The following is a 25,916-nucleotide window of genomic DNA, read 5'->3' as shown; positions in this document are numbered from 1 at the left end:
CAGAGACGGACACGAGCCGCGGCTAAAAGCGCGGACCCCAGAGACAGGTGTGGGACGCTGGGGCTGCTGCTGCTGCCGCCGCCAAGAGGCCTGTGTGCGAGCACAGGTCACTGTCCATGCCCCCCTTCTGGGGAGCCTGTGCAGCCCGCCACAGGGGTCCCGGGATTCAGGGACGGCTTCCCCGGGAGAGTGCACTGCGCGCCTCGGGTGCAACGTCACGCAGGCCTCTGCCGCCGCAGGCTCGCCCCGCACTCCGTACCCCTCTCACCCCCCGGCCTGAGTGAGCCAGAGTCCCCGAAGCAGCTGCTCCTTTAACCCCGTCTTGTCTGAGCGAAGAACAGACGCCCTCCAGCGACCTACACTCAGAGGCAGGGCCAAATCCAAAGCTGAGACCCTGGAGCCCTGAGAACAAAGAAGAGAAAGGGAAATCTCTCCCAGCAGCCTCAGAAGCAGCGGATTAAAGCTCCACAATCAACCTGATGTACCCTGCATCTGTGGCATACATGAATAGGCAACGAATCATCCCAAATTGAGGAGGTGGACTTTGAGAGAAAGATTTACGATTTTTTTTCCCCTTGTTCTCTTTTTGTGAATGTGTATGTGTATGCTTCTGTGTGAGATTTTGCCTGTATAGCTTTGCTTCCACCATTTGTCCCAGGGTTCTATCCGTCCGGTTTTTTGTTTTGTTTTGTTTGTTTGTTTTTTAAAATTTTTTTAATAATTACTTTTTTTTGTTTGTTTGTTTTTCTGTTTTGTTTTTGCGGTAAGCGGGCCTCTCACTGTTGTGGCCTCTCCCGTTGCGGAGCACAGGCTCCGGACGTGCAGGCTCAGCGGCCATTGGTCACGGGCCCAGCTGCTCCGCAGCATGTGGGATCTTCCCAGACCGGGGCACGAACCCGTGTCCCCTGCATCGGCAGGCAGACTCTCAACCACTGCGCCACCAGGGAAACCCAATAATTACTTTTTATTTTAATAACGCTATTATATTTTATCATACTTTTTTCTATTTTATGTTATCTTCTCTCTTTCTCTTTTTCCTACCTTCCCTCCTTCCTCCCCCCTCCCTCCTTTCTTTCTTTCTTCCTTTCTTTCCTCCCTCCCTCCCTCCCTTCTTTTTTTCTTTCTTCCTTTCTTTCTTTCTTCTACTAATTCTTTCTTTCTACTTTTTCTCCATTTTATTCTGAGCCGGGTGGATGAAAGGCTCTTGGTGCTGCAGCCAGAAGTCAGAGCTGTGCCTCTGAGGTGGGAGAGCCAACTTCAGGACACTGGTCCACAAGAGACCTCCCAGCTCCACATAATATCAAGGGGCGAAAATCTCCCAGAGACCGCCATCTCAACACCAGCACCCAACTTCACTCAACGATGAGCAAGCTACAGTGCCGGTCACCCTATGCCAAGCAACTGGTAAGACAGGAACACAACCCCACTCATTAGCAGAGAGGCTGCCTAAAAACATAATAAGGCCACAGACACCCCAAAACACAACACCAGATGTGGACCTGTCCACCAGAAAGACAAGATCGAGCCTCATCCACCAGAACACAGGCACTAGTCCCCTCCAACAGGAAGCCTACACAACCCACTGAAACAACATTAGCCACTGGGGACAGACACCAAAAACAACGGGAACTATGAACCTGCAGCCTGCTAAAAGGAGACCCCAAACTCAGTACGATAAGCAAAATGAGAAGACAGAAAAACACACAGCAGGTGAAGGACCAAGATAAAACCCCACCAGACCTAATAAATGAAGAGGAAATAGGCAGTCTACCTGAAAAAGAATTCAGAGTAATGATAGTAAAGATGATCCAAAATCTTGGAAACAGAATAGACAAAATGCAAGAAACAGTTAACAAGGACCTAGAAGAACTAAAGATGAATCAAGCAACGATTAAAAACACAATAAATGAAATGAAAAATACTCTAGATGGGATCAATAGCAGAATAACTGAGGCAGAAGAATGGATAAGTGACGTGGAAGATAAAACAGTAGAAATAACTGCTGCAGAGCAGAATAAAGAAAAAAGAATGAAAAGGACTGAGGGCAGTCTCAGAGACCTCTGGGACAACATTAAATGCACCAACATTCAAATTATAGGGGTTCCAGAAGAAGAAGAGAAAAAGAAAGGGACTGAGAAAATATTTGAAGAGATTATAGTTGAAAACTTCCCTAATATGGGAAAGGAAATAGTTAATCAAGTCCAGGAGGCACAGAGAGTCCCATACAGAATAAATCCAAGGAGAAATATGCCAAGACACATATTAATCAAACTGTCAAAAAATAAACAAAAAGAAAACATATTAAAAGCAGCAAGGGAAAAACAACAAATAACAAAAAAGGGAATCCCCATAAGGTTAACAGCTGATCTCTAAGCAGAAACTCTACAAGCCAGAAGGGAGTGGCAGGACATATTTAAAGTGATGAAGGAGAAAAACCTGCAACCAAGATTACTCTACCCAGCAAGGATCTCATTCAGATTTGATGGAGAAATTAAAACGTTTACAGACAAGCAAAAGCTGAGAGTTCAGCACCACCAAACCAGCTTTACAACAAATGCTAAAGGAACTTCTCTAGGCAAGAAACACAACAGAAGGAAAAGACCTACAATAACGAACCCAAAACAATTAAGGGAATGGGAATAGGGACATACATATCAATAATTACCTTAAATGTAAATGGACTAAATATTCCCACCAAAAGACACAGATTGGCTGAATGAATACAAAAACAAGACCATATATATGCTGTCTACAAGAGCCCCACTTCAGACCTAGAGACACATACAGATTGAAAGTAAGGGGATGGAAAAAGATATTCCATGCAAATGGAAGTCAAAAGAAAGCTGGAGTAGCAATTCTTATATCAGATAAAATAGACTTTAAAGACTATTAGAAGAGACAAAGAAGGACACTACATAATGATCAAAGGATCGAACCAAGAAGAAGATATAACAATTGTAAATATTTATGCACCCAACATAGGAGCACCTCAATACATAAGGCAAATACTAACAGCCATAAAAGTGGAAATCGACAGTAACACACTCATAGTAGGGGACTTTAACACCCCACTTTCACCAATGGACAGATCATCCAAAAGGAAAATAAATAAGGAAACACAAGCTTTAAATGATACATTAAACAAGATGGACTTAATTGATATTTATAGGACATTCCATCCAAAAACAACAGAATACACATTTTTCTCAAGTGCTCATGGAACATTCTCCAGGATAGATCATATCTTGGGTCACAAATCAAGCCTTGGTGAATTTAGGAAAATTGAAATTGTATCAAGTATCTTTTCCGACTACAATGCTATGAGACTAGACATCAATTACAGGAAAAGATCTGTAAAAAATACAAACACATGGAGGCTAAAAAATACACTACTCAATAGCGAAGTGATCACTGAAGAAATCAAAGGGGAAATAAAACAATACCTAGAAACAAAAGACAATAGAGACACGACGACCCAAAACCTATGGGATGCAGCAAAAGCAGTTCTAAGGGAGAAGTTTATAGCAATACAATCCCACCTTAAGAAACAGGAAACATCTCGAATAAACAACCTGACCCTGCACCTAAAGCAATTAGAGAAAGAAGAACAAAAATCCCCCAAAGTTAGCAGAAGGAAAGAAATCATAAAGATCAGATCAGAAATAAATGAAAAAGAAATGAAGGAAACGATAGCAAAGATCAATAAAACTAAAAGCTGGTTCTTTGAGAAGATAAACAAAATTGATAAACCATTATCCAGACTCATCATGAAAAAAAGGGAGAAGACTCAAATCAATAGAATTAGAAATGAAAAAGGAGAAGTAACAACTGACACTGCAGAAATACAAAAGATCATGAGAGATTACTACAAGCAACTCTATGCCAATAAAATGGACAACCTGGAAGAAATGGACAAATTCTTAGAAATGCACAACCTGCCAAGACTGAATCAAGAAGAAATAGAAAATATGAATAGACCAATCACAAGCACTGAAATTGAAACTGTGATTAAAAATCTTCCAACAAACAAAAGCCCAGGACCAGATGGCTTCACAGGTGAATTCTATCAAACATTTAGAGAAGAGCGAAGACCTATCCTTCTGAAACTCTTCCAAAATATAGCAGAGGGAGGAACACTCCCAAACTCATTCTACGAGGCCACCTCACCTTGATACCAAAACCAGGCAAGGATGTCACAAAGAAAGAAAACTACAGGCCAATATCACTGATGAACATAGATGCAAAAATCCTCAACAGAATACTAGCTAACAGAATCCAACAGCACATTAACAGGATCATACACCATGATCAAGTGGGGTTTATTCCAGGAATGCAAGAATACTTCAGTATACGCAAATCAATCAACGTGATACAGCATATTAACAAATTGAAGGAGAAAAACCATATGATCATCTCAATAGATATAAAGAAAGCTTTCGACAAAATTCAACACCCATTTATGATAAAAACCCTGCAGAAAGTAGGCATAGAGGGAACTTTCCTCAACATAATAAAGGCCATATATGACAAACCCACAACCAACATCGTCCTCAATGGTGAAAAACTGAAACCATTTCCTCAAAGATCAGGAACAAAACAAGGCTGCCCACTCTCACCACTCTTATTCAACATAGTTTTGGAAGTTTTAACCACAGCCTTTGGAGAAGAAAACAAATAAAAGGAATCCAAATTGGAAAAGAAGAAGTAAAGCTGTCACTGTTTGCAGATGACATGATACTATACATAGAGAACCCTAAAGATGCAACCAGAAAACTACTAGAGCTAATCAATGAATTTGGTAAAGTAGCAGGATACAAAATTAATGCACAGAAATCTCTGGCATTCCTGTACACTAATGATGAAAAATCTGAAAGTGAAATCAAGAAAACACTCCCATTTACCATTGCAACAAAAAGAATAAAATATCTAGGAATAAACCTACCTAAGGAGACAAAAGACCTGTATGCAGAAAATTATAAGACACTGATGAAAGAAATTAAAGATGATACAAATAGATGGAGAGATATACCATGCTCCTGGATTGGAAGAATCAATATTGTGAAAATGACTGTACTACCCAAAGCAATCTACAGATTCAATGCAATCCCTATCAAACTACCACTGGCATTTTTCACAGAACTAGAACAAAAAGTTTCAAAATTTGTTTGGAAAAACAAAAGACCCCGAATAGCCAAAGCGATCTTGAGAACGAAAAACGGAACTGGAGGAATCAGGCTCCCTGACTTCAGACTATACTACAAAGCTACAGTAATCAAGACGTGTGGTACTGGTACCAAAACAGAAAGGTAGATCAATGGAACAGGATAGAAAGCCCAGAGATCAACCCACGCACATATGATCAACTTATCTTTGATAAAGGAGGCAGGAATATACAGTGGAGAAAGGACAGCCTTTTCAATAAGTGGTGCTGGGAAAACTGGACAGGGACATGTAAAAGTATGAGATCAGATCACTGCCTAACACCATACATAAAAATAAGCTCAAAATGGATTAAAGACCTAAATGTAAGGCCAGAAACTATCAAACTCTTAGAGGAAAACATAGGCAGAACACTATGACATAAATCACAGCAAGATCCTTTTGGACCCACCTCCTAGAGAAATGGAAATAAAAATAAAAATAAACAAATGGGACCTAATGAAACTTCAAAGCTTTTGCACAGCAAAGGAAACCATAAAGAAGACCAAAAGACAACCCTCAGAATGGGAGAAAATATTTGCAAATGAAGCAACTGACAAAGGAATAATCTCCAAAATTTATAAGCAGCTCATGCAGCTCAATAGCAAAAAAACAAACAACCCAATTCAAAAATGGGCAGAAGACCTAAACAGACATTTCTCCAAAGAAGATATACAGACTGCCAACAAACACATGAAAGAATGCTCAACATCATTAATCATTAGAGAAATGCAAATCAAAACTACAATGAGATATCATCTCACACCAGTCAGAATGGCCATCACCAAAACATCTAGAAACAATAAATCCTGGAGAGGGTGTGGAGAAAAGGGAACACTCTTGCACTGCTGGTGGGAATGTGAATTGGTACATCCACTATGGAGAACAGTACGGAGGTTCCTTAAAAAACTACAAATAGAACTACCATATGACCCAGCAATCCCACTACTAGGCATATACCCTGAGAAAACCATAATTCAAAAAAGAGATGTACCAAAATGTTCATGGCAGCTCTATTCACAATAGTCCGGAGATGGAAACAACCTAAGCATCCCTCATCGGATGAATGGATAAAGAAGATGTGGCACATATATACAATGGAATATTACTCAGCCATAAAAAGAAATGAAATTGAGCTATTTGTAATGAGGAGGATAGACCTAGAGTCTGTCATACAGAGTGAAATAAGTCAGAAAGAGAAAGACAAATACTGTATGCTAACACATATATATGGAATTTAAGAAAAAAAAAATGTCATGAAGAACCTAGGGGTAAAACAGGAATAAAGACACAGACCTACTAGAGAATGGACTTGAGGATATGGGGAGGGGGAAGGGTAAGCTGTGCCAAAGTGAGAGAGAGGCATGGACATATATACACTACCAAATGTAAGGTAGATAGATAGTGGGAAGCAGCCGCATAGCACAGGGAGATCAGCTCGGTGCTCTGTGACTGCCTGGAGGGGTGGGATAGGGAGGGTGGGAGGGAGGGAGATGCATGAGGGAAGGGATGTGGGAACAGATGTATATGTATGACTGATTCACCTTGTTATAAAGCAGAAACTAATAAAAATAAATAAATAAAATAAAATAAAATAAAATAAAATAAAGAAGAGGGAATTTAACACACAGATACACAGAGAGAGAAGACCATGTGAAGACACAGGGAGAATGTGACCATTTACAAGCAAAGGAGAGAGGCCCCAGAGGAAATCAACCTTATGGACACTTTGACCATGGACTTCTCACTTCCAGAAGTACAAAAAAATAATTTTCTGTTGTTTAAGCCACCCAGACTGTGATACTTTGTTATGGTAACCCTAGCAGACTAATACAGGGCCCATCTTCTGGCTCAGATTAAGACGGCTTTTGGTGGAAACTGCAAAACTCCTAGAAGAAAACATAGGCAGAACACTCTTTGACATAAATTGTAGCGATATTTTTTCGGATCTGTCTCCTAAAGCAAAGGAAATAAAAGCAAAGATGAACAATGGGACCTTATTAAATTTAAGGCTTTTGCACAGCAAAGGAAACCACTGACAAAACAAAAAGACACACACCCACAGAATGGGAGAAAGTATTTGCAAATGATATGACCAATAAGGGGTTAATATCCAAAATATATAAATAGTTCATACAACTCTACATCAAAAAAAAAAAAATGATGTGATTAAAAAATGGGCAGAAGACCTGAACAGACACATTTCCAAAGAAGACATGCCGATGGCCAAAAGGCACAAGAAAAGATGTTCAACATCGTGAATTAACAGAGAAATGCAAATTAAAACCACAATGAGATATTACCTCACACCTGTCAGAATGATTACCATCAAAAAGAATACAAATAACAAGTGCTGGCAAAGATGTGGAGAAAATGGAACCCTGTACACTGTTGGTGGGAATGTAAATTGGTGCAGCCACTGTGGAGAACAGTACTATGGAGGTTTCACAAAAAACTAAAAATAGAACTACCATATGACCCAGCAATTCCACACCTGAGTATATATCCAAAAAAACTGAAAACACTAATTCAAAAAGATACACACACCCTAACGTTCATAGAAGCATTATTTACAATTGCCAAGATATGGAAGCCACCCAAGTGTCCATCAACAGATGAATGGATAAAGAAGATGTGGTATATAGACACAATGGAATATTACTCAGCCATAAAAAAGAAGAAATTTTGCCATTTGCAACAACATGGATGGACTTGAAGGGTATTATGCTAAGTGAAATAAGTCAGTCAGAGAAAGACAAATACTGCATGATATCACCCATATGTGGAATCTAAAATGTAAAACAAACCAGTGAATGTAACAAAAAAGAAAGAGACTAGCAGATAAAGAGAACAAACTAGTGGTTACCAGTGGGGAGAGGGAAAGAGGGAGGGGCAAGATGGGGCAGGGGATTAAGAAGAACAAACTACTAGATAAAAATAAATAAGCTACAGGGATATATTGTACAACACAGGGAATACAGCCAATATTTTATAATAACTATAAATGAAGTATAACCACCTTTACAAATTATGAATCACTATACTGTACACCTGAAACATATAGTATTGCACATCTACTATACCTTAATAACAAAAAGATTGCTTTCGGTGATATTTGCAGGGCACAGATAACACCTTAAACACAAGATGACAGAGATGCAACTCAGAGCACTCTGCATAAAATAGACGGGAGATTTGGGAGTAAACGTGACCAATCTGATTCTACCCAACCCAACGCAACACTCACCCACAGGCTGAGGTGGGCAACAGGCTCCTCCATGCTGCAGTGGCCACAGCACCCTTGGCGTACTGTGAAAAGACACAAACCGGAACACATTTAGAGGAGTGTAGAAGGAACCAGAAACAGGTGCCATTGTGCCATCCACACACCTGTTGAGGGAAGTGGAGACAGGACGCTGAGGCAGAAGCAGCATGAAAACTGCTGGTTTTATTTATGTGACGATCTGTGGTGCAGAAAAGACTGGCTTGGCTTGGTCACAGAGGTGCAACAAGGACATCTGAGTGGCAGGTTAAAGGAAAGGGAAGTGGGCTTTAAGTGGGGTAAGAACTTTCTAGTGACCAGAGCAGCCCAAAGACAGGATGCATTGTTGGAAGAGCTACTGAATGTCTCCCAAGCTGAGGCATTTGAGGCCAGGCTGGGAATGTGGTGAAGATTTCAGCCAATGGGTGGTCAGTCCCTGTCCCAGCGTTTAGAGTTCTAACTAGAGATATTCTTGTATTTACTGCTCAGAGGTTCCTGAAGATACCTCAGGGCAGGAGAGAGCATAAAGCGCAGAACAGAGACAGTGGCTGAGAAGTAAAAGCCATCAGGATCTCTGAGTGGTGATGAAATGGGAGAAAAAGTAAAGAACGTCCATTCATTCTGACACAGTCAGCAGCTAGTCATCTTCCCCTAGGGAACATCTTTTCCAGGGATGGGTGAGGTGGGCGTGTTTCAACAGTGGGAAGGGAAAATGCCAAATCTAAGGACCCGTATTTTCATAGTTATAACCTCACCTCTATATTTTTGAATTTTGTGCTCAGTGAAATTCTCTTACTCTTAAAAATTGCTTCCTCCCTCCCAGGCCTGGTTCCATGGGCATGCAATCTGTTGGGTCACACAGGGTCCCGTGCTCAGGAGGGCCCTGTGCTTGGCTGAACATTCTGCTATTGCCATCTTAAAATTCTTAATTTTGGAACAAAAGGTCCCACCTTTTCATTTTGCACTGGACCCTGCAAATTTTGGAGCTGATCCTGTTCCCTCCACATCTTTGAGTCATACTCCTATTTGCATTCAGATGCCTTCAGTTGCTCCTATAAACCTGGGACACACAGAATTGTAGTGGTGGGTAACCGTGTTTGGAAGCAGCTGGGTTTTGCTGTCACTGGGGCTTTTCTCTCCTGCAGTCCCAACTTTTTGTTACTTACTTGCTGTCAGATTAGGGAGGAGATCCTTAGTGTCAGCTTCCTAACTTATAAATGGGAATAATAACAGTAAGGGCCTCATTGACGTTCATGGGAAGTGAATGACATAAAGCATGTAAACAAATAACTCGTGGTAACAAATATTTGTCATTATTTGTTGAGGATAGTCAGAGGTCATTCAGGGGAAAAAGTAATCCACGAGTCAGGCTTGGATGCCTGGTAAGTAAAGACAGAAGACAACACCTAGGGGAGCTGGCAGAGAAATACTGATTTCTTGGGAAATAATCCGGCATCCTCCTGGCTGAGCCAAGATCCCACATCTGAAGTCCATGGCTTCCTTCCTTCCCACCAGCCCCACTCTGGACTGTGCCTTGGTGGCTGATGCTCCTTCAGGTCAAGAGCAGAGGTATCTGGGCAGTTCTAGCCCATTCTAGACTCACTGGATACTAACCTGGCATTGGATGGCTTGTGTTTAACCTAGGAGAAAGTGGCTTCCCAGAAGGCTGATTTCTGTAATTTAGGACAGACACGAGGATGAATAAGGACAGAGTTTGAGGTCAGAAGTTCTGAGGTATGGGGGTCTAATGGGAATCATCTTTCCAGACCCTTCCCCTCCTTACTTTCACTTCACCCACATCTCAGATGATGTTACATTCCGGCCTGATTAAAAACAACAACAACAAAAATTCAGATGACCGTCCCCTTCTCAAAACAAAAACAAACAAAAAATAAACCAAAAAAAGTTTTTGTTTTTTTTTAAAAAAACCCTTCTTTCAAGGAGAAGTAAATAGGTCGCTGCTTCTTCTCCAGGTCCGGCGCCTTTCTCCTTCGCTTCGGTCTAAAGATAGAAATTCCAGGTTACTCGTGGTTGCTTTTGACTGGAAAAAAATGAGGCTTTTGCTCCCTTTACAAGCAAAGAAATCCTATTTCCTTTAAGCTTGTCTTGTTCTCATTCTCTTCCAGAAACGCCTCCCCCACCTCTTCAAACCGAGACAAAAAGCGAAATGCGGATAAAAACGCACCCCAGGAGCAGCCCTTTATACGATACCCCTGAGAGGCCTGCGGGGTCGGATGAGTCAAGCTCACGGGTAACCGCGCAGAGCGCTCTCGACTTTTCTGCATCCCAGACGTCCTAGGACTCACCTTTCCCTGATCCTCCGCCGTCTCTCTCCTGGCCCCAGACTCTCCCTCCTACTGCTCGCGGGGCTCAGGCGGCCGGCGGCCAGGGAGGCGCTCGGGGAACCGGGGGAGCCGGGGTCGCCGCACCTGTGGGCGCCGGGCGCGCGGGCCCCTCCCGGCCGAGCGGGCGCAGCTCCCCGGCGGCTCCGCTAGGGGTCTCTCTCGGGTGACGAGCGGGCTGGGCCGGATCAGCTGACTCGCCGGGCTCCGAGCCCCGCCGCCGCGCTGCTGCTCCGTCAGTTTCCTCGGCAGCGGTAGGAGAGAGCACCCTGAGCAGCGCGAGCGCGGGGCCACAGGAGACGGCGGCGGCGGCGGCGACACCGGCAGAGCAAGGGCGCGGCGGATCCCACTCGCACAGCAGCGCACTCGGTGCCCCGCGCAGGGTCGCGATGCTGCCCGGTTTGGCACTGGTCCTGCTGGCCGCCTGGACTGCTCGGGCGTTGGAGGTGGGTGCCGCGCCTCGGAATGGGGTGGGGTGCGGGGGGGGGAGGAGGGGACCCGCTCCCTCTGAGTCTTTAACCCAGAGAATCCGGGGGGCAGTCGAGGGGACCCCTCTCCTCTCCGCGCCCAGCACCCCCGCTTGCGGGCGCCCTGCGCATCCCCGCCTCCGGCCCAGCCCTGCCCTGGGGACGCGCGCTCCGGCCAGCGGAGAGGGAGCGGACGAGGCGTCGGGCCCCTGGGTCCGCGCCTGTCGGGGGCGAGAAGAGTAGGAGGCTGTCCTGAGCTCGGACCCTGACTCAGTCCCTGCCTCGGGGGCCGGGGGGCAGGCGAGACACGTCCAGATGAGAGATAGGGGGAGGGAGCACGTGGGGAAAACCGAAAACGCAGCGTCCCTGGATCCTGTCCCCGGCACTTAATCGCTGTCCTTCCCTTTCTCTCGGGCCCTGGCGAGGAGGAGTCGGGACAGCTCGGGAAGCTGGGCACCCCCCACCCCCCGCTTCCCTTTGCCTTTTCCGCCCCGTTTCACCTTCTCTTCGCATCCCCACCACCCCTTCTCGGCCCGACCTCCTTCCTCCTCCTTCCTCTTCGCGGCTGCTCGGGGCTGCCGCCCGAGTGCGACCCCAACATGCAGGGTCGCGCAACACCCTCCGCAGGCAAACTTTGTACATTTCTGTGTCTCCCTTTTGTGTGAAGTTGAGAGAGATGGGAGGGGTCGGACACCCGCAGCCACCTCTCATCTTCCCCAAGCCAGGACATTGTGGGCGTTCGCTCGCACCCTCCGATTCTCCCGGTGAGGGCGAAGGTCCCCGGGAACAAAAGCCGCGACACCCCGCCCTCGCCAACCCGGGGCGCGGTGGGCTGAGCCGCGCTGGTCTGTGCGCCACCGAGGCTGCCGCCTGACTCCCTTCCCCGCGCTGCGCGTCTGTCCCGGAGGGGGCTCTGGCGGCGCCTCGGGACCCCTCTACTTCTCCCCCACTTCCCATCACCTCCGCGGCTTGCTGATTCTGTGCTCGGTTGTGAAGTCCTTGGGAGAAATACGCGGAGAGTGGGGTGTGCGTCTGGAAAGGGCAGTGGCTGGTGGTGGGGAGGCACGAGCACTCCCCTCCTGTGCATCAAAGGAGACGTTTGTCTGATGAAGGCGCGGCCTCTTCCCTGGCAGCGCTGGGCACTCTGGTTTAGCTCCCCTGGGGACGCGGGCTGCTGTGGAGGGTCCTCAGGGTCTTTTTTTTAGGGTGCAGATGAAAGGGTTGAATTGAGTGAAGATTAAGACGGAGAAGATGGCGCCTCTGCAGTGCAGCAAAGAAAATCTGTGGAGGCTGCAGCCTGGTGAAATCCACCCACCGCTAGGTGTATAGCAAGTCTCCCCCATTGATCCAACTCTCGAAAATTTTCAGCTAACGCCTGTGCAAAATGACTATTTTCCTTTTTATCTGAAGATGCTTAGAAGTTGTTTGCTTGGCAGCTGGGGCAGAAAAGGTTGTATTCCGCATTCTTTGGGTTCCCATTCTGTATTTTACCATTGGTAACCTCCCTTCCCCGTATGTTTGTTTGTTTCTCCTTTTCCCCTGCCTCATGGTGATTTTCCAAGAAAGCAATTTCTGGACAAATGTTTTCCTGTAATTCCACTGAGACTATACTGAGTGTCACACCGTTACAGCTTTTTAGTCCCTAATTTACAAGGTCATTGAACTTTTTCCTCTTCTGTCTTTTTCCTACAAGTGGCTCAGGAATCACCTCAGGGCTAGTTAAGGCAGATTGTTTTAAGAGTTGAAGAATTTGGTTTTCTATTTTAAAAATGCATTTAATTAAGGGAGCTGGGATTTTTCCAATACTTAAATTTATTCCTATGATTATTTCAGTTTTCCTGATTGTCTTATCACACATTAAAAGACACAAATTAAGTAATTAACAGCATATCATATCCTTTATAGTTGAAGCTTTTGCCAAAAAGTAAATATTTAACTTTTTTGAGCAATATTTTTTTCTGTGTAAAAGGAGGCAGCGTGTAGGCAAATATGATTCAGATTTCTTTTTTAGCCTGTTTGACTGCATTTTTTTTTGCTCTTCCATCCTTTTGGACATTTTCACTGGTTACTGTCACCTCCTTCAAAGGGTGGAGGTGAGATTCACAGTTTGCATTTTGCAAAGCGTTAATGGAAAAGTAGGCAATTCACTCTGATGAGGTTTGAGGGGGATTTATGCAGCTAAATCTCTGTCCACTGAAAAGATGTAATTATGATTGACTGTCTTTTGTAGGGCTTAGAAAATAGGTCTGCTGCAGATGGCTCAAAAAAAGAAATGAATAAGGGCAATGACAATGGGGCCTCAGCTTCTGGGGGAAGCGTCATTACCTGAATTGATGATTTTCCCTAGTACAGTGACAGAGTATGAGTTAAAAAGGCCCTGGCATTTATTTATTTAAACTTGATTCCTCTTAAGTTTTGTTTTCCTATATTGTGGGATTTAACCTAATCACAAGTATCTGCTTTCATAGTGGTGCTGATTCACAGATAATATATACCTACTCACACTGGCCAGAACTAACCTCATGGTAGATGCCTGAGCACAGAATAGTGAAGCTCAGATTTGATGGTGAGCTCTAAGGAGTCACTGTTTCTGCCTGATCTGTGGGAAGCCATGACATGGGCAGGGCACCCAAGTGGCTCTCTTGTCACCCTAACCAGCAGAGGCCTGTGATGGGTACCTGGGAGGCCATTAGTACTGCAGAGAAGTACTCCAGAGAGAATAATGATCCCTGGTTCTGGTTGGGAAAATGAAGAGGAACATATAACTAAATAAATCACAAGGTTAAATTAGAAATGACCGATTGAAAAAAAAAAAAAGAAATAATGTGGCTCATTGAATATTGGTTTGAAGAAAAACGGAGAGGTAAGAAACAGATTCACAGACGTAGAGAACGGACTGTGGTTGCCAAGGGAGAAGAGGGGGCGGGGAGGTTGGATTGGGAATTTGGGATTAGCAGATGCAAACTGTAATATTATATATAGAATGGATAAACAAGGCCCTACTGTGTAGCACAGGGAACTGTATTCAGTATCCTGTAATGCACCATAATGGAACAGGAAAAAAAGAGAAAAACATAGAGGTTATCCTTGTGGAAAAGGCTTTCTCCCTGTTGCTAGAGGACCTCTATTTTGTGTTACTTTTCATGGCATACTAGAGATTTCTCTACAGATATTTGTATGAAGATGAAGGTTGTCAGTCATTCTAGAAATAAAGAGCTATTATATGCCTTTCATGTGGCCACTAAACTACCATTGAGTGTGGTAAGATTCAGTAGAAATGTCCCTTCCCTTTCTGCACGTTTGATCTAGGTGGGGATATGTATTACCTTAAGAGACTTACAAAGCATCTTTGATTAATATACTTCTCTAATCTCTGCCTAGTTATATCAGTTACAAATGCAAAGATAAGCCTTATACATGTACTTTAAAAATAAAGCTCCAGGAAGTGAGGTTTAGATTGACTTGCATACACCTTATTTCCCCTCACCCTCCTTCTCCTGTTCCCAGGAAGTTTGCAGAGTAAATAAGACAGGCACATGATTATGAAAGAAAACAGAAAGTGTTAAGTACAAGAGGAAAGTACAGATTAAGTGGCATACTGAGTAAAATATTAACAGTATAAACATCTATATATAAGGAATAAAGGAACAGTGGGATGAGATAATCCTGGAGAATTTCTTGGTGGTTCCTTTCCAGCCAGATTTGTATCTCAGGTTGGGGGAAGGGAGATTAAGTCTTTGCTTTTACATATTTGTTTACATACTTCTCTTCATCTTTCCCCTCCTAGACACATACGCATACACACACACACACACACACACACACACACACACACACACAAACCTACACCCCTGAGGGTGTGGGTGGAGCCAGTGTGGGATTTGATTTTCTTAGTTTCTCATCTCTTCATTTGGGCCCTTTTTAATTGATTCTCCTTTTGGACCAAGCTCTCTCCTGTAGCCCTGAAGCTAGCCTGGTGAACAAAACCATCATTTGCTTCAGGAAGCTTCCAGTCTAGTGGGGACCATACACAGACCATACACAAATCATTATAAGTGTGTGCTCATGAACTGTGACAGATGCTGAGACAGAAAGCAAAAGTGCAGGGTACACTCTGGAGAGGAGTAGGGAATTCCAAATAAGGAGGTGAAGGGCCGAAGGTGAGGGGCTGAAAGCAGGGTCTCAGGGCTCTGAGGCGGCATCTTCAGTAGGACCTTGACTGAGGTAATGAGTACATGATGAAAAAATGATTCACTGGGCAGCAATGAGGAGGCTGGGGAAAATAAAATGTTTAGCTTGTTGTTGTTGTAGTTTTTTCTGGTAGTTTTCTGCCTCTTCATCTTCTACTTGACTATGAAATGGTTTCCTTTTTATAGTAGGGCCTCACATACGTATGTACGGAGTGAGAATTGACACTAGCACCATCTTCTGCAAATCCTTGGGGATTCTGTCGCCCTGTGTGTCGCAGCCCGTATCCAGATACCCCCTAGTGAGTGGCTGGAGGAAGATGGAGGGTGGCAGGCAGAGTACGCCAAAGTGAAGGAATGAGCAGACCCCTTGAATGAGTAACAAGTTTAAGCCAGAAAATGTCTATTTCTTAGTTTTCCCTGTAGTTGTTAGTAAAAGGAAAGCAAGTAGCACCTGAACCCTCAAACTGAATTTGGAAGTGAAAACCAGAGGAAAGGGAAGATGTTATGTAACTGTTTTTTCAGTTTAATGTGGATAGTTTAAGAAATAACTGTTTCAGTGAGGACACTAGTGTTTTTCTTTGAAAAAAAAATCTGGTGAATTTTTCTCTTGAGATTAATGGTTAATAGATATGCTTTCCTGGTACCTTTTTAGAAGTAGAAATGCACCAAAAACTGGATTCGAATGGACTGCTCTAGGAATAAAGTAAGTCACTGAAAAAAAAGAAAAGAAAGAGCCTGGATGTATTCATGAACTAATAGATATATGAAAAAGGGATGCTGAATAGATGAGTTAGCTGACTATTCAGAGTGGGATACAGAAGACTCAAGTTTCACATATGAAGTCTTAGTTGAGATGGGGAGCTCAGAGGCCATTTTACTTATTTCATGTGGCTACATTTGGAAGAAACATAAAATACAGATTTAGCTTGAGCGTTGCTAGGATTGTAGTATTTTATGAAAGAAGGTAGTGGTTGAAATGGGGAAAATGAAAGGCTTTTAAAAGCCAGCTCTATGGAAAATAGTGGAACTGTTCCTACATTTATAGCCTTGATTTCGACCAACGTGATGTCAGGCCAGGAACCAAGTCGTGGAGTTTCTCACGTGTTCTGGGAAGGCAGCATTTCACATTGATCAAGATATTGACTTTGGGTAGCTCATGCCTCAGTTTCTTCCCTTGTAAAATGGGGATAATAATGTTTATGGTTGTTGAAGATTGAGTAAATATATAAGTAAAATTCTTGGAACAGTAAATGAGTAAATATATGTGTAACATGATGGCACCTTATAAGCACTACCTGTTAGTTACAATTACTGTTTATGATGATGATGTAAAATAGATACATTTAATCTCATACATTGTTGAGAGTTAAAAATAAAAGCCTACATGATGTTTCATGACTTATTGACTAATGCACTTACTGACCAGTTCAGACTGTTACAGGAATTTGGCAGCTTGTTTCTGAGAAGAATGAATTAATTTGATTTAAATTGTAAAAAAGACATTGCAGATAAAATTTTTATCACAAATAAAATTTTTAAAGTATATATTATAAAATTTTCATTTATTAAATATTCATATGTATTTTATATTTCAGTTGGCTTTTTAAAAAAGCATTAAAACAATTCATGCTAACAGAAAAACTTGAACAATATACAGAAATACGTAAAAAGCATAAGCAGTTGTTACACAAGTGAGTAAGATCTATTTTAAATGTGTGTACCCTGGCAGCTTGCTAGACATGTCTAAAATTGAGCAAGTTTATATTCTGGCTCAATTATTAACTCAACTATTAGTTGATTATCAGCTGTGTGCAAAGAGCTGTGAATAAGCTTGGTTTAGTTCTCAGCAAAACCTTTTCTAGAAAAGTGAATAAACAGGTTTGGCCAATCTAGGCAGAAATGGAAGATTTCAAATGCCAGCAAAAGAATTTTGATGCTACCTAGAATAGAAGCTTGAAATAATCTTCATCTGAGGAACAGGAAACCAAAAAGCAGACTGCTTGAGAAGGTCACACTTCTGTAAGAAATCAGTTTTCAAAATAAAATGAATTATTTTACTAGCTAGATGATGATAAATTCTATGGTGGTCTACTCTAAAACTTTATAGTGGTCTACTGCTTAATTAAAAGCATAGTTTTTTAAGTCAGCATATTTTGCTCATTATAAAATAAAAGGTTTCTAATCTCAGTTTCAAAATTAGGCTGAAGATATTTGAGAATACCCCAAATTGGTGATACTGTGGTTAAGGTATTATTAACACATTGAAGAATCAATAAGCAAAATCCCAAGGAATCTATATATTTTTTTTAATCACACCAGTTCATGTATTTCTTTATCACTGTCCTGCTCAATCAAAAAAAGTGACTTAAAATCAGAGGATGCAATTATTGTAGCCATGTTTGCAATAAACATGCTGCTCAGAATGGATACAGTGAGGAAAGCAGGTACCACAACCACTTATGTAGAGTGAATGAGCAGGGGCAAGGAATAAGCAAGATGAAGATTTCAGAAAAGGGAAAAGAACAATAACCCTGTTTTGTAGATGAACAAATTCTAGAATTCTTAAGGTCTTATTAGTAATGGACCCCAGTATTTGTATCTTCTAATTTCCAGATGGTCTCTCTCTTTATTTTTTCTTCCCAATTTGGGATGATTTTTAGTTGAGAAGTTTGAGCAAGAAAAAAAATTTTTGGTGATTTATTTTGTTGATATGCAGTATTTCTTTGCTTGAGTCTCTTTCATAGAGAATCTAATAATTTGTCCTATGCTCTCATTTTGCTTCCACAGAAACCCACATTCTATCTTCACTAAAGAATGTTTAAGGCATCCTAGGTGATTGGGACTGATAAATTACTTTTCAGCCTTAAAGGATGCTTATGAGAATAAGAGATCTGCTCTATCAAAAAGAGTCATTTGTATTAAGTGAAGAAATGCATTGTTACTCTTGTTGCTTTGTTAAATTTCAAAGCTTTGATGACTGATATATTTTGATCCGGTGGAGACATTTTACAGGACTAAAGACAAGAGGTTTAATCCTACACTTCAGATACATTTGTCTACTTTAGACCTGACCTCTTACCCCCAAGTGACCACAAAGTCATTTGTTGTTTCTCCTGTCTGCACGTGCTGGATTACAATACAACTAACAAGTCAACATAGTTTTTATTTTTAGTAAAAAATGAAGAAAATAGTATTGTCTATTAAGGCTTGGTTAGTCCAAAAAAAGGACTTTTTATGTTTGCTCTTACTAATGGATGGCTTTTCTAAAGCATAATTATTGTTTTTATAAATAACACAACTCAGTTATTTTGTAATGGAATTAATAGGCACGCATGATAAAGATAGATAAGTGCTGTTTTGTAACCATATTTATTGATTTTTTTCATCTTTCGAAGAAAAGAGGCCTTATCTACTTTGAAGATTGAGCCTTTAAAACTGATGCAAACTTTTTGAAATCTTTGCTTAACTCTTCAGAGACTAACATAAAAACATCATATGAAAAGTTATATTTGAGAGCAAATATTCCCCATGCTGATGCTCTTAATTATTTATGGTTTTTTTTTGAAACAAATAGTTTTGTCATTGTGGTGTATTGGTTTGAAGATACAAATGGTGAGTTTTTAAGAAACTCCCATAGAAACTTGCAAACATGCAGACTGATCATTCCAAGAATAATTTATTCAGATACTTACATATTAGATGAATGAGCAATTTAAAATTAAAATCAAATGTCTATAGAGAAGTTACTAGCATATTTTCATATATAGAAACTTAGATTTTTATAGGCACACCCAGGAAAGGAAAATTCACTCCTTCATTTAACCAATAATTTTGAGGTCCCTCCCCTCATGGGAGTTTACAATATAATGAGGGGTAGACAGAATAAATAGCAAGTAATAGGGGACTTGGAAAAAATTAAGCTGGGTAAGGATATCATAAACAAATGCTAGGTGGAAATCTGCTGTGAGTGTGATATTTTATGTGGTGTTATCAGGAAAATTCTCTGACCTGGTCACTACCCAAATGTAAACTTAGATATCTGGAGGAGAGAACTATTTACACACTGTGATGTAAAACAATAACCAGAGACACAGATCTACTTTGGCGGTTAGATATTAAAAACAAAAATGGTGGGGCAGGAACTCAGGAAGGTCTAGGAGGCTGAAGGAAGCCTATTTCCTACAAACAAGAAACGGGGGAAAGGATTTTTACCTGAGAGGGTCCTGCTCAGTTTCAAATCCAGCTCACCCCATTATTTCAGAATCCCTATCCACATGTGTAGCATGTCCTCCACATATGTATTTGTAGAACAGAACAATTTCCCAGGTGGTGAGAGTACCAGTTTCTTCCTTGTGCTTTTCTGTATTTTCCAACTTGCCTAGAGAACTCTTGAACTACTGCTATGACAAATCAACACGTAAAAATTTAAGTGGGAAGGGTGAAGTTATTCCTGCCTTAGAAGCATAGGAAAGTCAAGTAAGCAGAGGCAGAAAGCCCCAGGAGGGCAAAGAGTCGGTGTGGCCAGACTTCAGTCCGTTCAAAATTTGCAAATCTGAATGGTCCCTGTGTATAAAGGAGTTCCAGAGGCACACTGCCCCCTCTCTTTGCCCAAAGATAGAAGGTCCACACAGAGTTCCTGAATCCTGGAGATTTCTCCAAATGAAAAAGCTTCCTGGGACTTCCCTGGTGGTGCAGTGGTTAGGAATCTGCCTGTCAATGCAGGAGACACGGGTTCGAGCCCTGGTCCGGGAATATCCCATATGCCGTGTAGCAACTAAGCCCATGTGCCACGACTACCGAAGCCCGCACGCCTAGAGCCCGTGCTCCACAGCAAGAGACGCCACCACAATGAGAAGCTGGCACACTGAAACGAAGAGTAGTCCCCACTCCCTGCAACTAGAGGAAAGCCTGCACGCAGTAATGAAGACCCAGTGCAGCCAAAAATAAATTTAAAAAAGAATCCTCCTGCCAATGCAGGGGACGCAAGTTCGAACCCTGGTCTGGGAAGATCCCACATGCCGTGGAGCAACTAAGCCCCTGTGCCCCAACTACTGAGCCTGTGCTCTAGAGCCCACGAGCCACAACTACTGAGCCTGCATGCCACAGCTACTGAAGCCTGCGTGCCTAGAGCCTGTGCTCTGCAGCAAGAGAAGCCACCGCGATGAGAAGCCTGCTCATCTCGACAAAGAGTAGCCCCCGCTCGCCACAACTAGAGAAAGCCCATGCGCAACAAGGAAGACCCAATGCAGCCAAAAATAAACAAATAAATAAATTTAGCTTTTAAACGTTTATTTTATATTGGAGTATAGTTGATTTACAGTATTGTGTTAGTTTCAGGTATACAGCAAAGTGATTCAGTTATACATACATTTATTCTTTTTTAGATTCTTTTCCCGTATAGGTTATTACAGAGTATTAAATAGAGATCCCTGTGCTGTACAGTAGGTCCTTGTTGATTATTTTATGTTATTAGTATGTATATGTTAATCCCAACCTTCTCATTTATCCTTCCCCCAACCCCAAAATTGGGATTTTTAATATCCCCATTTAAGAGAAGGGCAAAATGAGGTTTGGCATAGGGGGAAATCATCTATGTAGTGATTGACGTCATGTCTTAATTGTGATAAGATCTCATTAATTGGGAAACTACCATTATATCATTATAGTGATAACTAATACTATTGTTATTTATTATTGTTTTCATAGTAATGTGTTACCATTATTATCACTATTTTTGGTTAGTACCTATACGAATTACCACTATTATTTATAAATATTGCTATGCTAGTAATAACATTACTATTAGTAATATAATAAGCATTACTATTATGGTAATTAGTATTACTATAAATATTACTATAAGTATTACTACTATCACTATTAGTAGTGCTTAAAATGACTATATTATTACTTACAATAAGTATTGCTATTTTTCTTATAATAAGTGTTACTGTTATTGTCACTATTTTTATTATTTAGAATAATAAATACTATTATTATTTTTAAAATATGGTGGGGCAGAGAAGGGACTATTGACTGTGATCACAAACTGTTTCCTATAATTTGTTTCATAACTCACTACAGAGCCTTACATCTAGTATTTATGAAATATTTGACAAATGTTTTAAAATCAGGACTCTAGGAATTTTATACTGTAATGATAATTATGTTTGATTTTTGACAGTTGAATTAACTTCTCTTATGTTTATGAAAATTATGAATGACACCTAACTATAAGTGTACAGAAAAAAATTAAGCTTTTTAAATAAGATTTATTTTTTTCAGCCTTTTCTGAAACATTTTATTGTGAAAAGGTTATATAAATGCTGTCAACAACTTCATTTGCAACTCTTTATTTCAGACATTCAGTTGACCTAGCAGAAAAATGCCTTGTTCGTGAAATATTTCATCAATCCTCTGATTGATTGGGACAGTTTCAATTGAGGGTGCCTAGAAATGATTTTCTTTGAATAAAATTGTAGGATTTAGAAAGCAAACATTGTGTTTTGGAATGAAATTGAGTGGCCATCAAAATGAAAATTTCATTACCACTGTCTCTTTTCAGTTTTCTGCTTTTTTGCCATTTTACAGCTAATATTTACTTTTTACTTTAATGTGAACCAGGACCAATATTGGCCCTTTAAGAAAAAAATTGAAATTCTGTTACTTCTATTCTCTAAAGGAATTGTACTTTTCAAGTTCAAGGGCTTGAAGCCAATGCCACTATATACTATTAACTTGACAGGCATTGAAAATCTAATTGAGGTCACTATGATTTAGCCTTGTGTCTTGTCAGTGTTTTCTCAGGCTTGTTTTTAATGTTGTGTGTCAAGTGTTAAATCCTCTTACACCACAGAATCCAGAAAATTTCAATCCAATAAAAGTAAACTAAATTTGAAAATCCTATAGTTGTTTTGTGCGGGGCAGGTTCTTGGCTAACTGATAGGACGATGGAACAGGAAGGCAGCTTATGTACTTCTGTTGATTTGAGGAATTGTGAAAGGCTCCAGTTTCAAGAATACATTTGTGACATAACTGCAATTTTGGAATCACTGCATACTTGTTTAGTGAATTATGAGAGGAGGGAATTCTCTGAGCATGACCATGTGACTGAATGTCTCAAACAGTAGAAGCAAAGACTGCTGGGTAGAGAGCTATCTTAAGATAGTGCAAGTACCAGGAACTTGGGACTGAGTAATTAATCAACATGGCCATTTGAGACATCTAGGACAAAGATGATGAACAGGGAGGATATACATAAATAAACAAGATAGGAAGCAGACCCACCCAGTTCCCAAGCAATTCCTTTCTTTGTCTGTATTTGTCATTTAAATATTTCACTTCACTTTCATGAGTCTGGACTCAAAGGTTAAATTTGTATCTTTGTGAATTTTCTGGGTGGTGCTGCTGTAAGGACACAGATGGGAAGTATTGAGTTTGTGGGGAATATTTCTTGTGTGTGTGTTCTTAGTTGTATTATTGACTTCATAAATAACCAGTAAAGAGAAAAACATTTTAGCTTAAGTTTTGGGTTTTTTCCTGGGGGAAAAAAAAAAAAAAAAAAAAAAAACATTGGTTAAAATATCATTCTCAGGGTTTACTGCCACTGTTAAATTATTTATGCTTTTTTAAAAAATCTGACACGTAACCTCATTGGTGGTTTGCTCATTCATCTCAGAAATGTAACATGTGAAACTCAAACCCAAGCCTGTCTATTGATTCTTCTGTTAGCAGATGAGGGGAAGGTTTAATGCAGGATGTTTAAGTGGATACTTGGATTATGTGTTCACCTGTTTTGTCTCTATTCCAAATTTTCTCAGGGCGTTAGTGGTTGGCGCCTGTGTTACTGGCACTCCCTTGGATTTTCGATTTTCATTATTCCTAATTTTTTTTATCTCACTGCATTTTTCTCCTACTTTTTGAATTTTTAAAAACATCATTCATTTTTTCGGACATGTGCTGATGCCTTCTGTATTTCAGGGTGACAGCAGCCCTAGAATCTTCGTGGGGCTATGTATAAACAGAGAAGTGATTCAGTCTGTTCCTTGAAGGATTCGCAGCCTGACAGGGGAAGAAAGAGATGCAGAAATAATTAAGTACAGTGTGCCAAAGGTCACAATGGAAGAAGGTACCAAGTCTTCATAGAAAAGACTGGCAGCACTTGAACTGGGTTTCAAGGATGAGTGGAGGTTAATTGGATCATGGTAGGGCTTTCCAGACAGAAAGGGCAGCAAGTGTGTAGAGGTTAAAAAGAGGAAGCCATGTGAATATGGGTGAGGGAGATGGTGTGGGGACAGTAGGAGATTAAGAGCTTTGGATGCCTTGATGAGTTTGAACTTCATTTTCTCAGCAATGGGGTCCTTTTAGATGTTCCTACAATGGGAGTAACCATTGACGACTGTGGTTCAATTAGGTTTAGGAGCCTTTTCAGAAGTCCTTGTTAATGTCTGCTTCATCTAGCTAGCCAGATGGTAGCACCTAGCTGCAAGGGAGGCTGGTACATGTGGCCTATTAGCTAGGAGTATTGCCACCAGGAATACATTCCAGGTTCTCTTACTGATAAAGCAGAGGTAGGGTATTGGGTGACAACTGACATTCTGGGATGTAGAGGAAATACAATACAAAGGAATATAGACAAAAATGAGTAGATTAATAAACAAACTGAAGGAAAGGTTCTCTCTGAGCAATTGGATTAGGTTTTGGGGATTGGCCCACTTCTTATCTGCTCGCTAACCACATAAGAAGCACATCTTTGGGGAGTGATGGAGGAGGAGATGGGGAATGCTGTTTTATTTTTATGGCAAGAACACCTAAGAGCTAAGCCTTTACTGTGGCAGATTGTACCCAAGGAGGTTTAGACTTGGGGTCCTGGAAATCCTTTCAATCAGAGTGATGGAAACAGGTGTAATTCCAGTGGCTCTGTGGATAATAATGGCAGTATCAGTTTACTCTCCACACTGGTAGACTATCTTTCATTTGATCTAGAAGCTTCCCTAAAGCACCCTTGTTGTTGTGCTTGTTCTTTGAAAGGAATAGCAGATAAAACAAGCTTTGAGGTTTTTAGAGAAGAGGATGATACTGGGAATCTCTTTTGAGCTAGATTTCCCTACCATGTTCAACTTCTTTTCCATTGCTACACACCCTTTCAGATCTGCTTATGTGCACCTGTGTTATTAAAACAGAATTGAAAAACCTGTGGAAAAGAGGAAAATAAACCTTAATATATTAGTAAATTATTAGTAAATAAATCAGTAAAATTAATAAATAAATCAGTAAAAATGAGGCTGCCATTTTAAAACTCATCTTAACTACTTATCTATTTTCTTATTCACTTCAATTATTCTAGATGTGGACAAATGAAGATATTTACCAAAAGTATGTGATGAAATAAAGATGAGGAAGAAAAACTTAGAATCTTGAGCAGGCTTGATATACTTATCCACGTTAGGGCATAATTGAGTTTTTATAGTAGGCATTTTACTAGCACCTCAAGATTTATTTAAAATATGTCCCAATAGTTTGACATATTGTACATGTTTCTGTCTTAAGGAAGTGTCTAAAATATCATGGTTCCTCAAAAGCTACTCTTCGTTTTATTTTCCACATTATTTTTTTTGAACCCTTGGTTCTCTTTAAGAGTAATCAAAAGCATAGTTTAAGTTTGATCATCTTCAATCTTGGCATTTCTTTTCCTTTTTCTTTTGAAGTGTCTAGCAAGGAAAATATTTTATCTTATCGCTTAAAGAGACTGCCTTCAGAAAAACAATTGACAGTGTGTAGTGTCTGAAATAGTTGTTAATTAATCATGAGAATCAGAAAGAGGAGCCGATATGTGTGTGAACATAGATTTCTCTCACATTATCCTGGTCATATTTTGAAATTATACTCTTTTTTTCCCCATAAAAAGAGTGTGTGATAAATTATATCATGGAAGTTTGAATATTTGTTTCAAATATATTAGCTAGAATTTGAAAATATAAGAAAATCTTGTTATTTAATTCCTGCATAATTTTCTAATGGTCATATAGATTATATAGAAAATTTATTTTAAAACTTTATTTTTTATTATTTATTATTTAAAAATTCCTCAAAGGGCATATTTTATTCTGAATTGTGTTCTGCTTTAATATATCTGAAAATATTTGACTTAATTACTGGCTATGGTTTAAGCCCAGTCTGAAATGGTTGTGCCTTTAGTTGGCTTTGGATTTCAGAGTTAAGGACTGTTGCTTGCTTTAAATAATTGGTAGTTGATTTTGCAGGCAATTATCAATAGATGGATTCCTTTGTTTAAGATTTCCTAATTGAAAAAGTTGGCAGTCCAAGAAAATGTTCTGAGAAGAATATTTATTCTCGACTTACCTGAATCTTATATTTTATTGGCTTTGTTCATACCCTGTTGTATTTCTAAGTAAACAAGCTCTCTAGAAACGATCTCTGCTTCCTTGATTATTTA

The 25,916-nt window shown here is 40.6% G+C and overlaps 1 protein-coding gene across 4 annotated transcripts in view; it reads left to right on the top strand.

Moving 5' to 3' along the window:
- Positions 1-11,045: 11,045 nt before the first annotated feature.
- Positions 11,046-25,916, top strand: part of APP (amyloid beta precursor protein) — a 294,233-nt gene continuing 279,362 nt past the window's right edge. For 3 of the 4 annotated variants that reach the window (XM_082625056.1, XM_082625055.1, XM_082625058.1), the window contains exon 1: positions 11,047-11,249. In XM_082625056.1, the coding sequence (XP_082481182.1) occupies positions 11,193-11,249 (57 nt within the window). In that variant the 5' untranslated portion in view covers positions 11,047-11,192. Of the gene's footprint in view, positions 11,250-25,916 lie in introns of all 4 variants that reach the window. The other variant, XM_082625057.1, reaches the window with a different exon arrangement.

The sequence above is a fragment of the Mesoplodon mirus genome (genome assembly GCF_964341445.2).
Source record: "Mesoplodon mirus genome assembly, chromosome: 6".
In the NCBI taxonomy this organism is placed as follows: domain Eukaryota; kingdom Metazoa; phylum Chordata; class Mammalia; order Artiodactyla; family Ziphiidae; genus Mesoplodon; species Mesoplodon mirus.
This window is presented reverse-complemented; position numbering and strand designations above follow the sequence as displayed.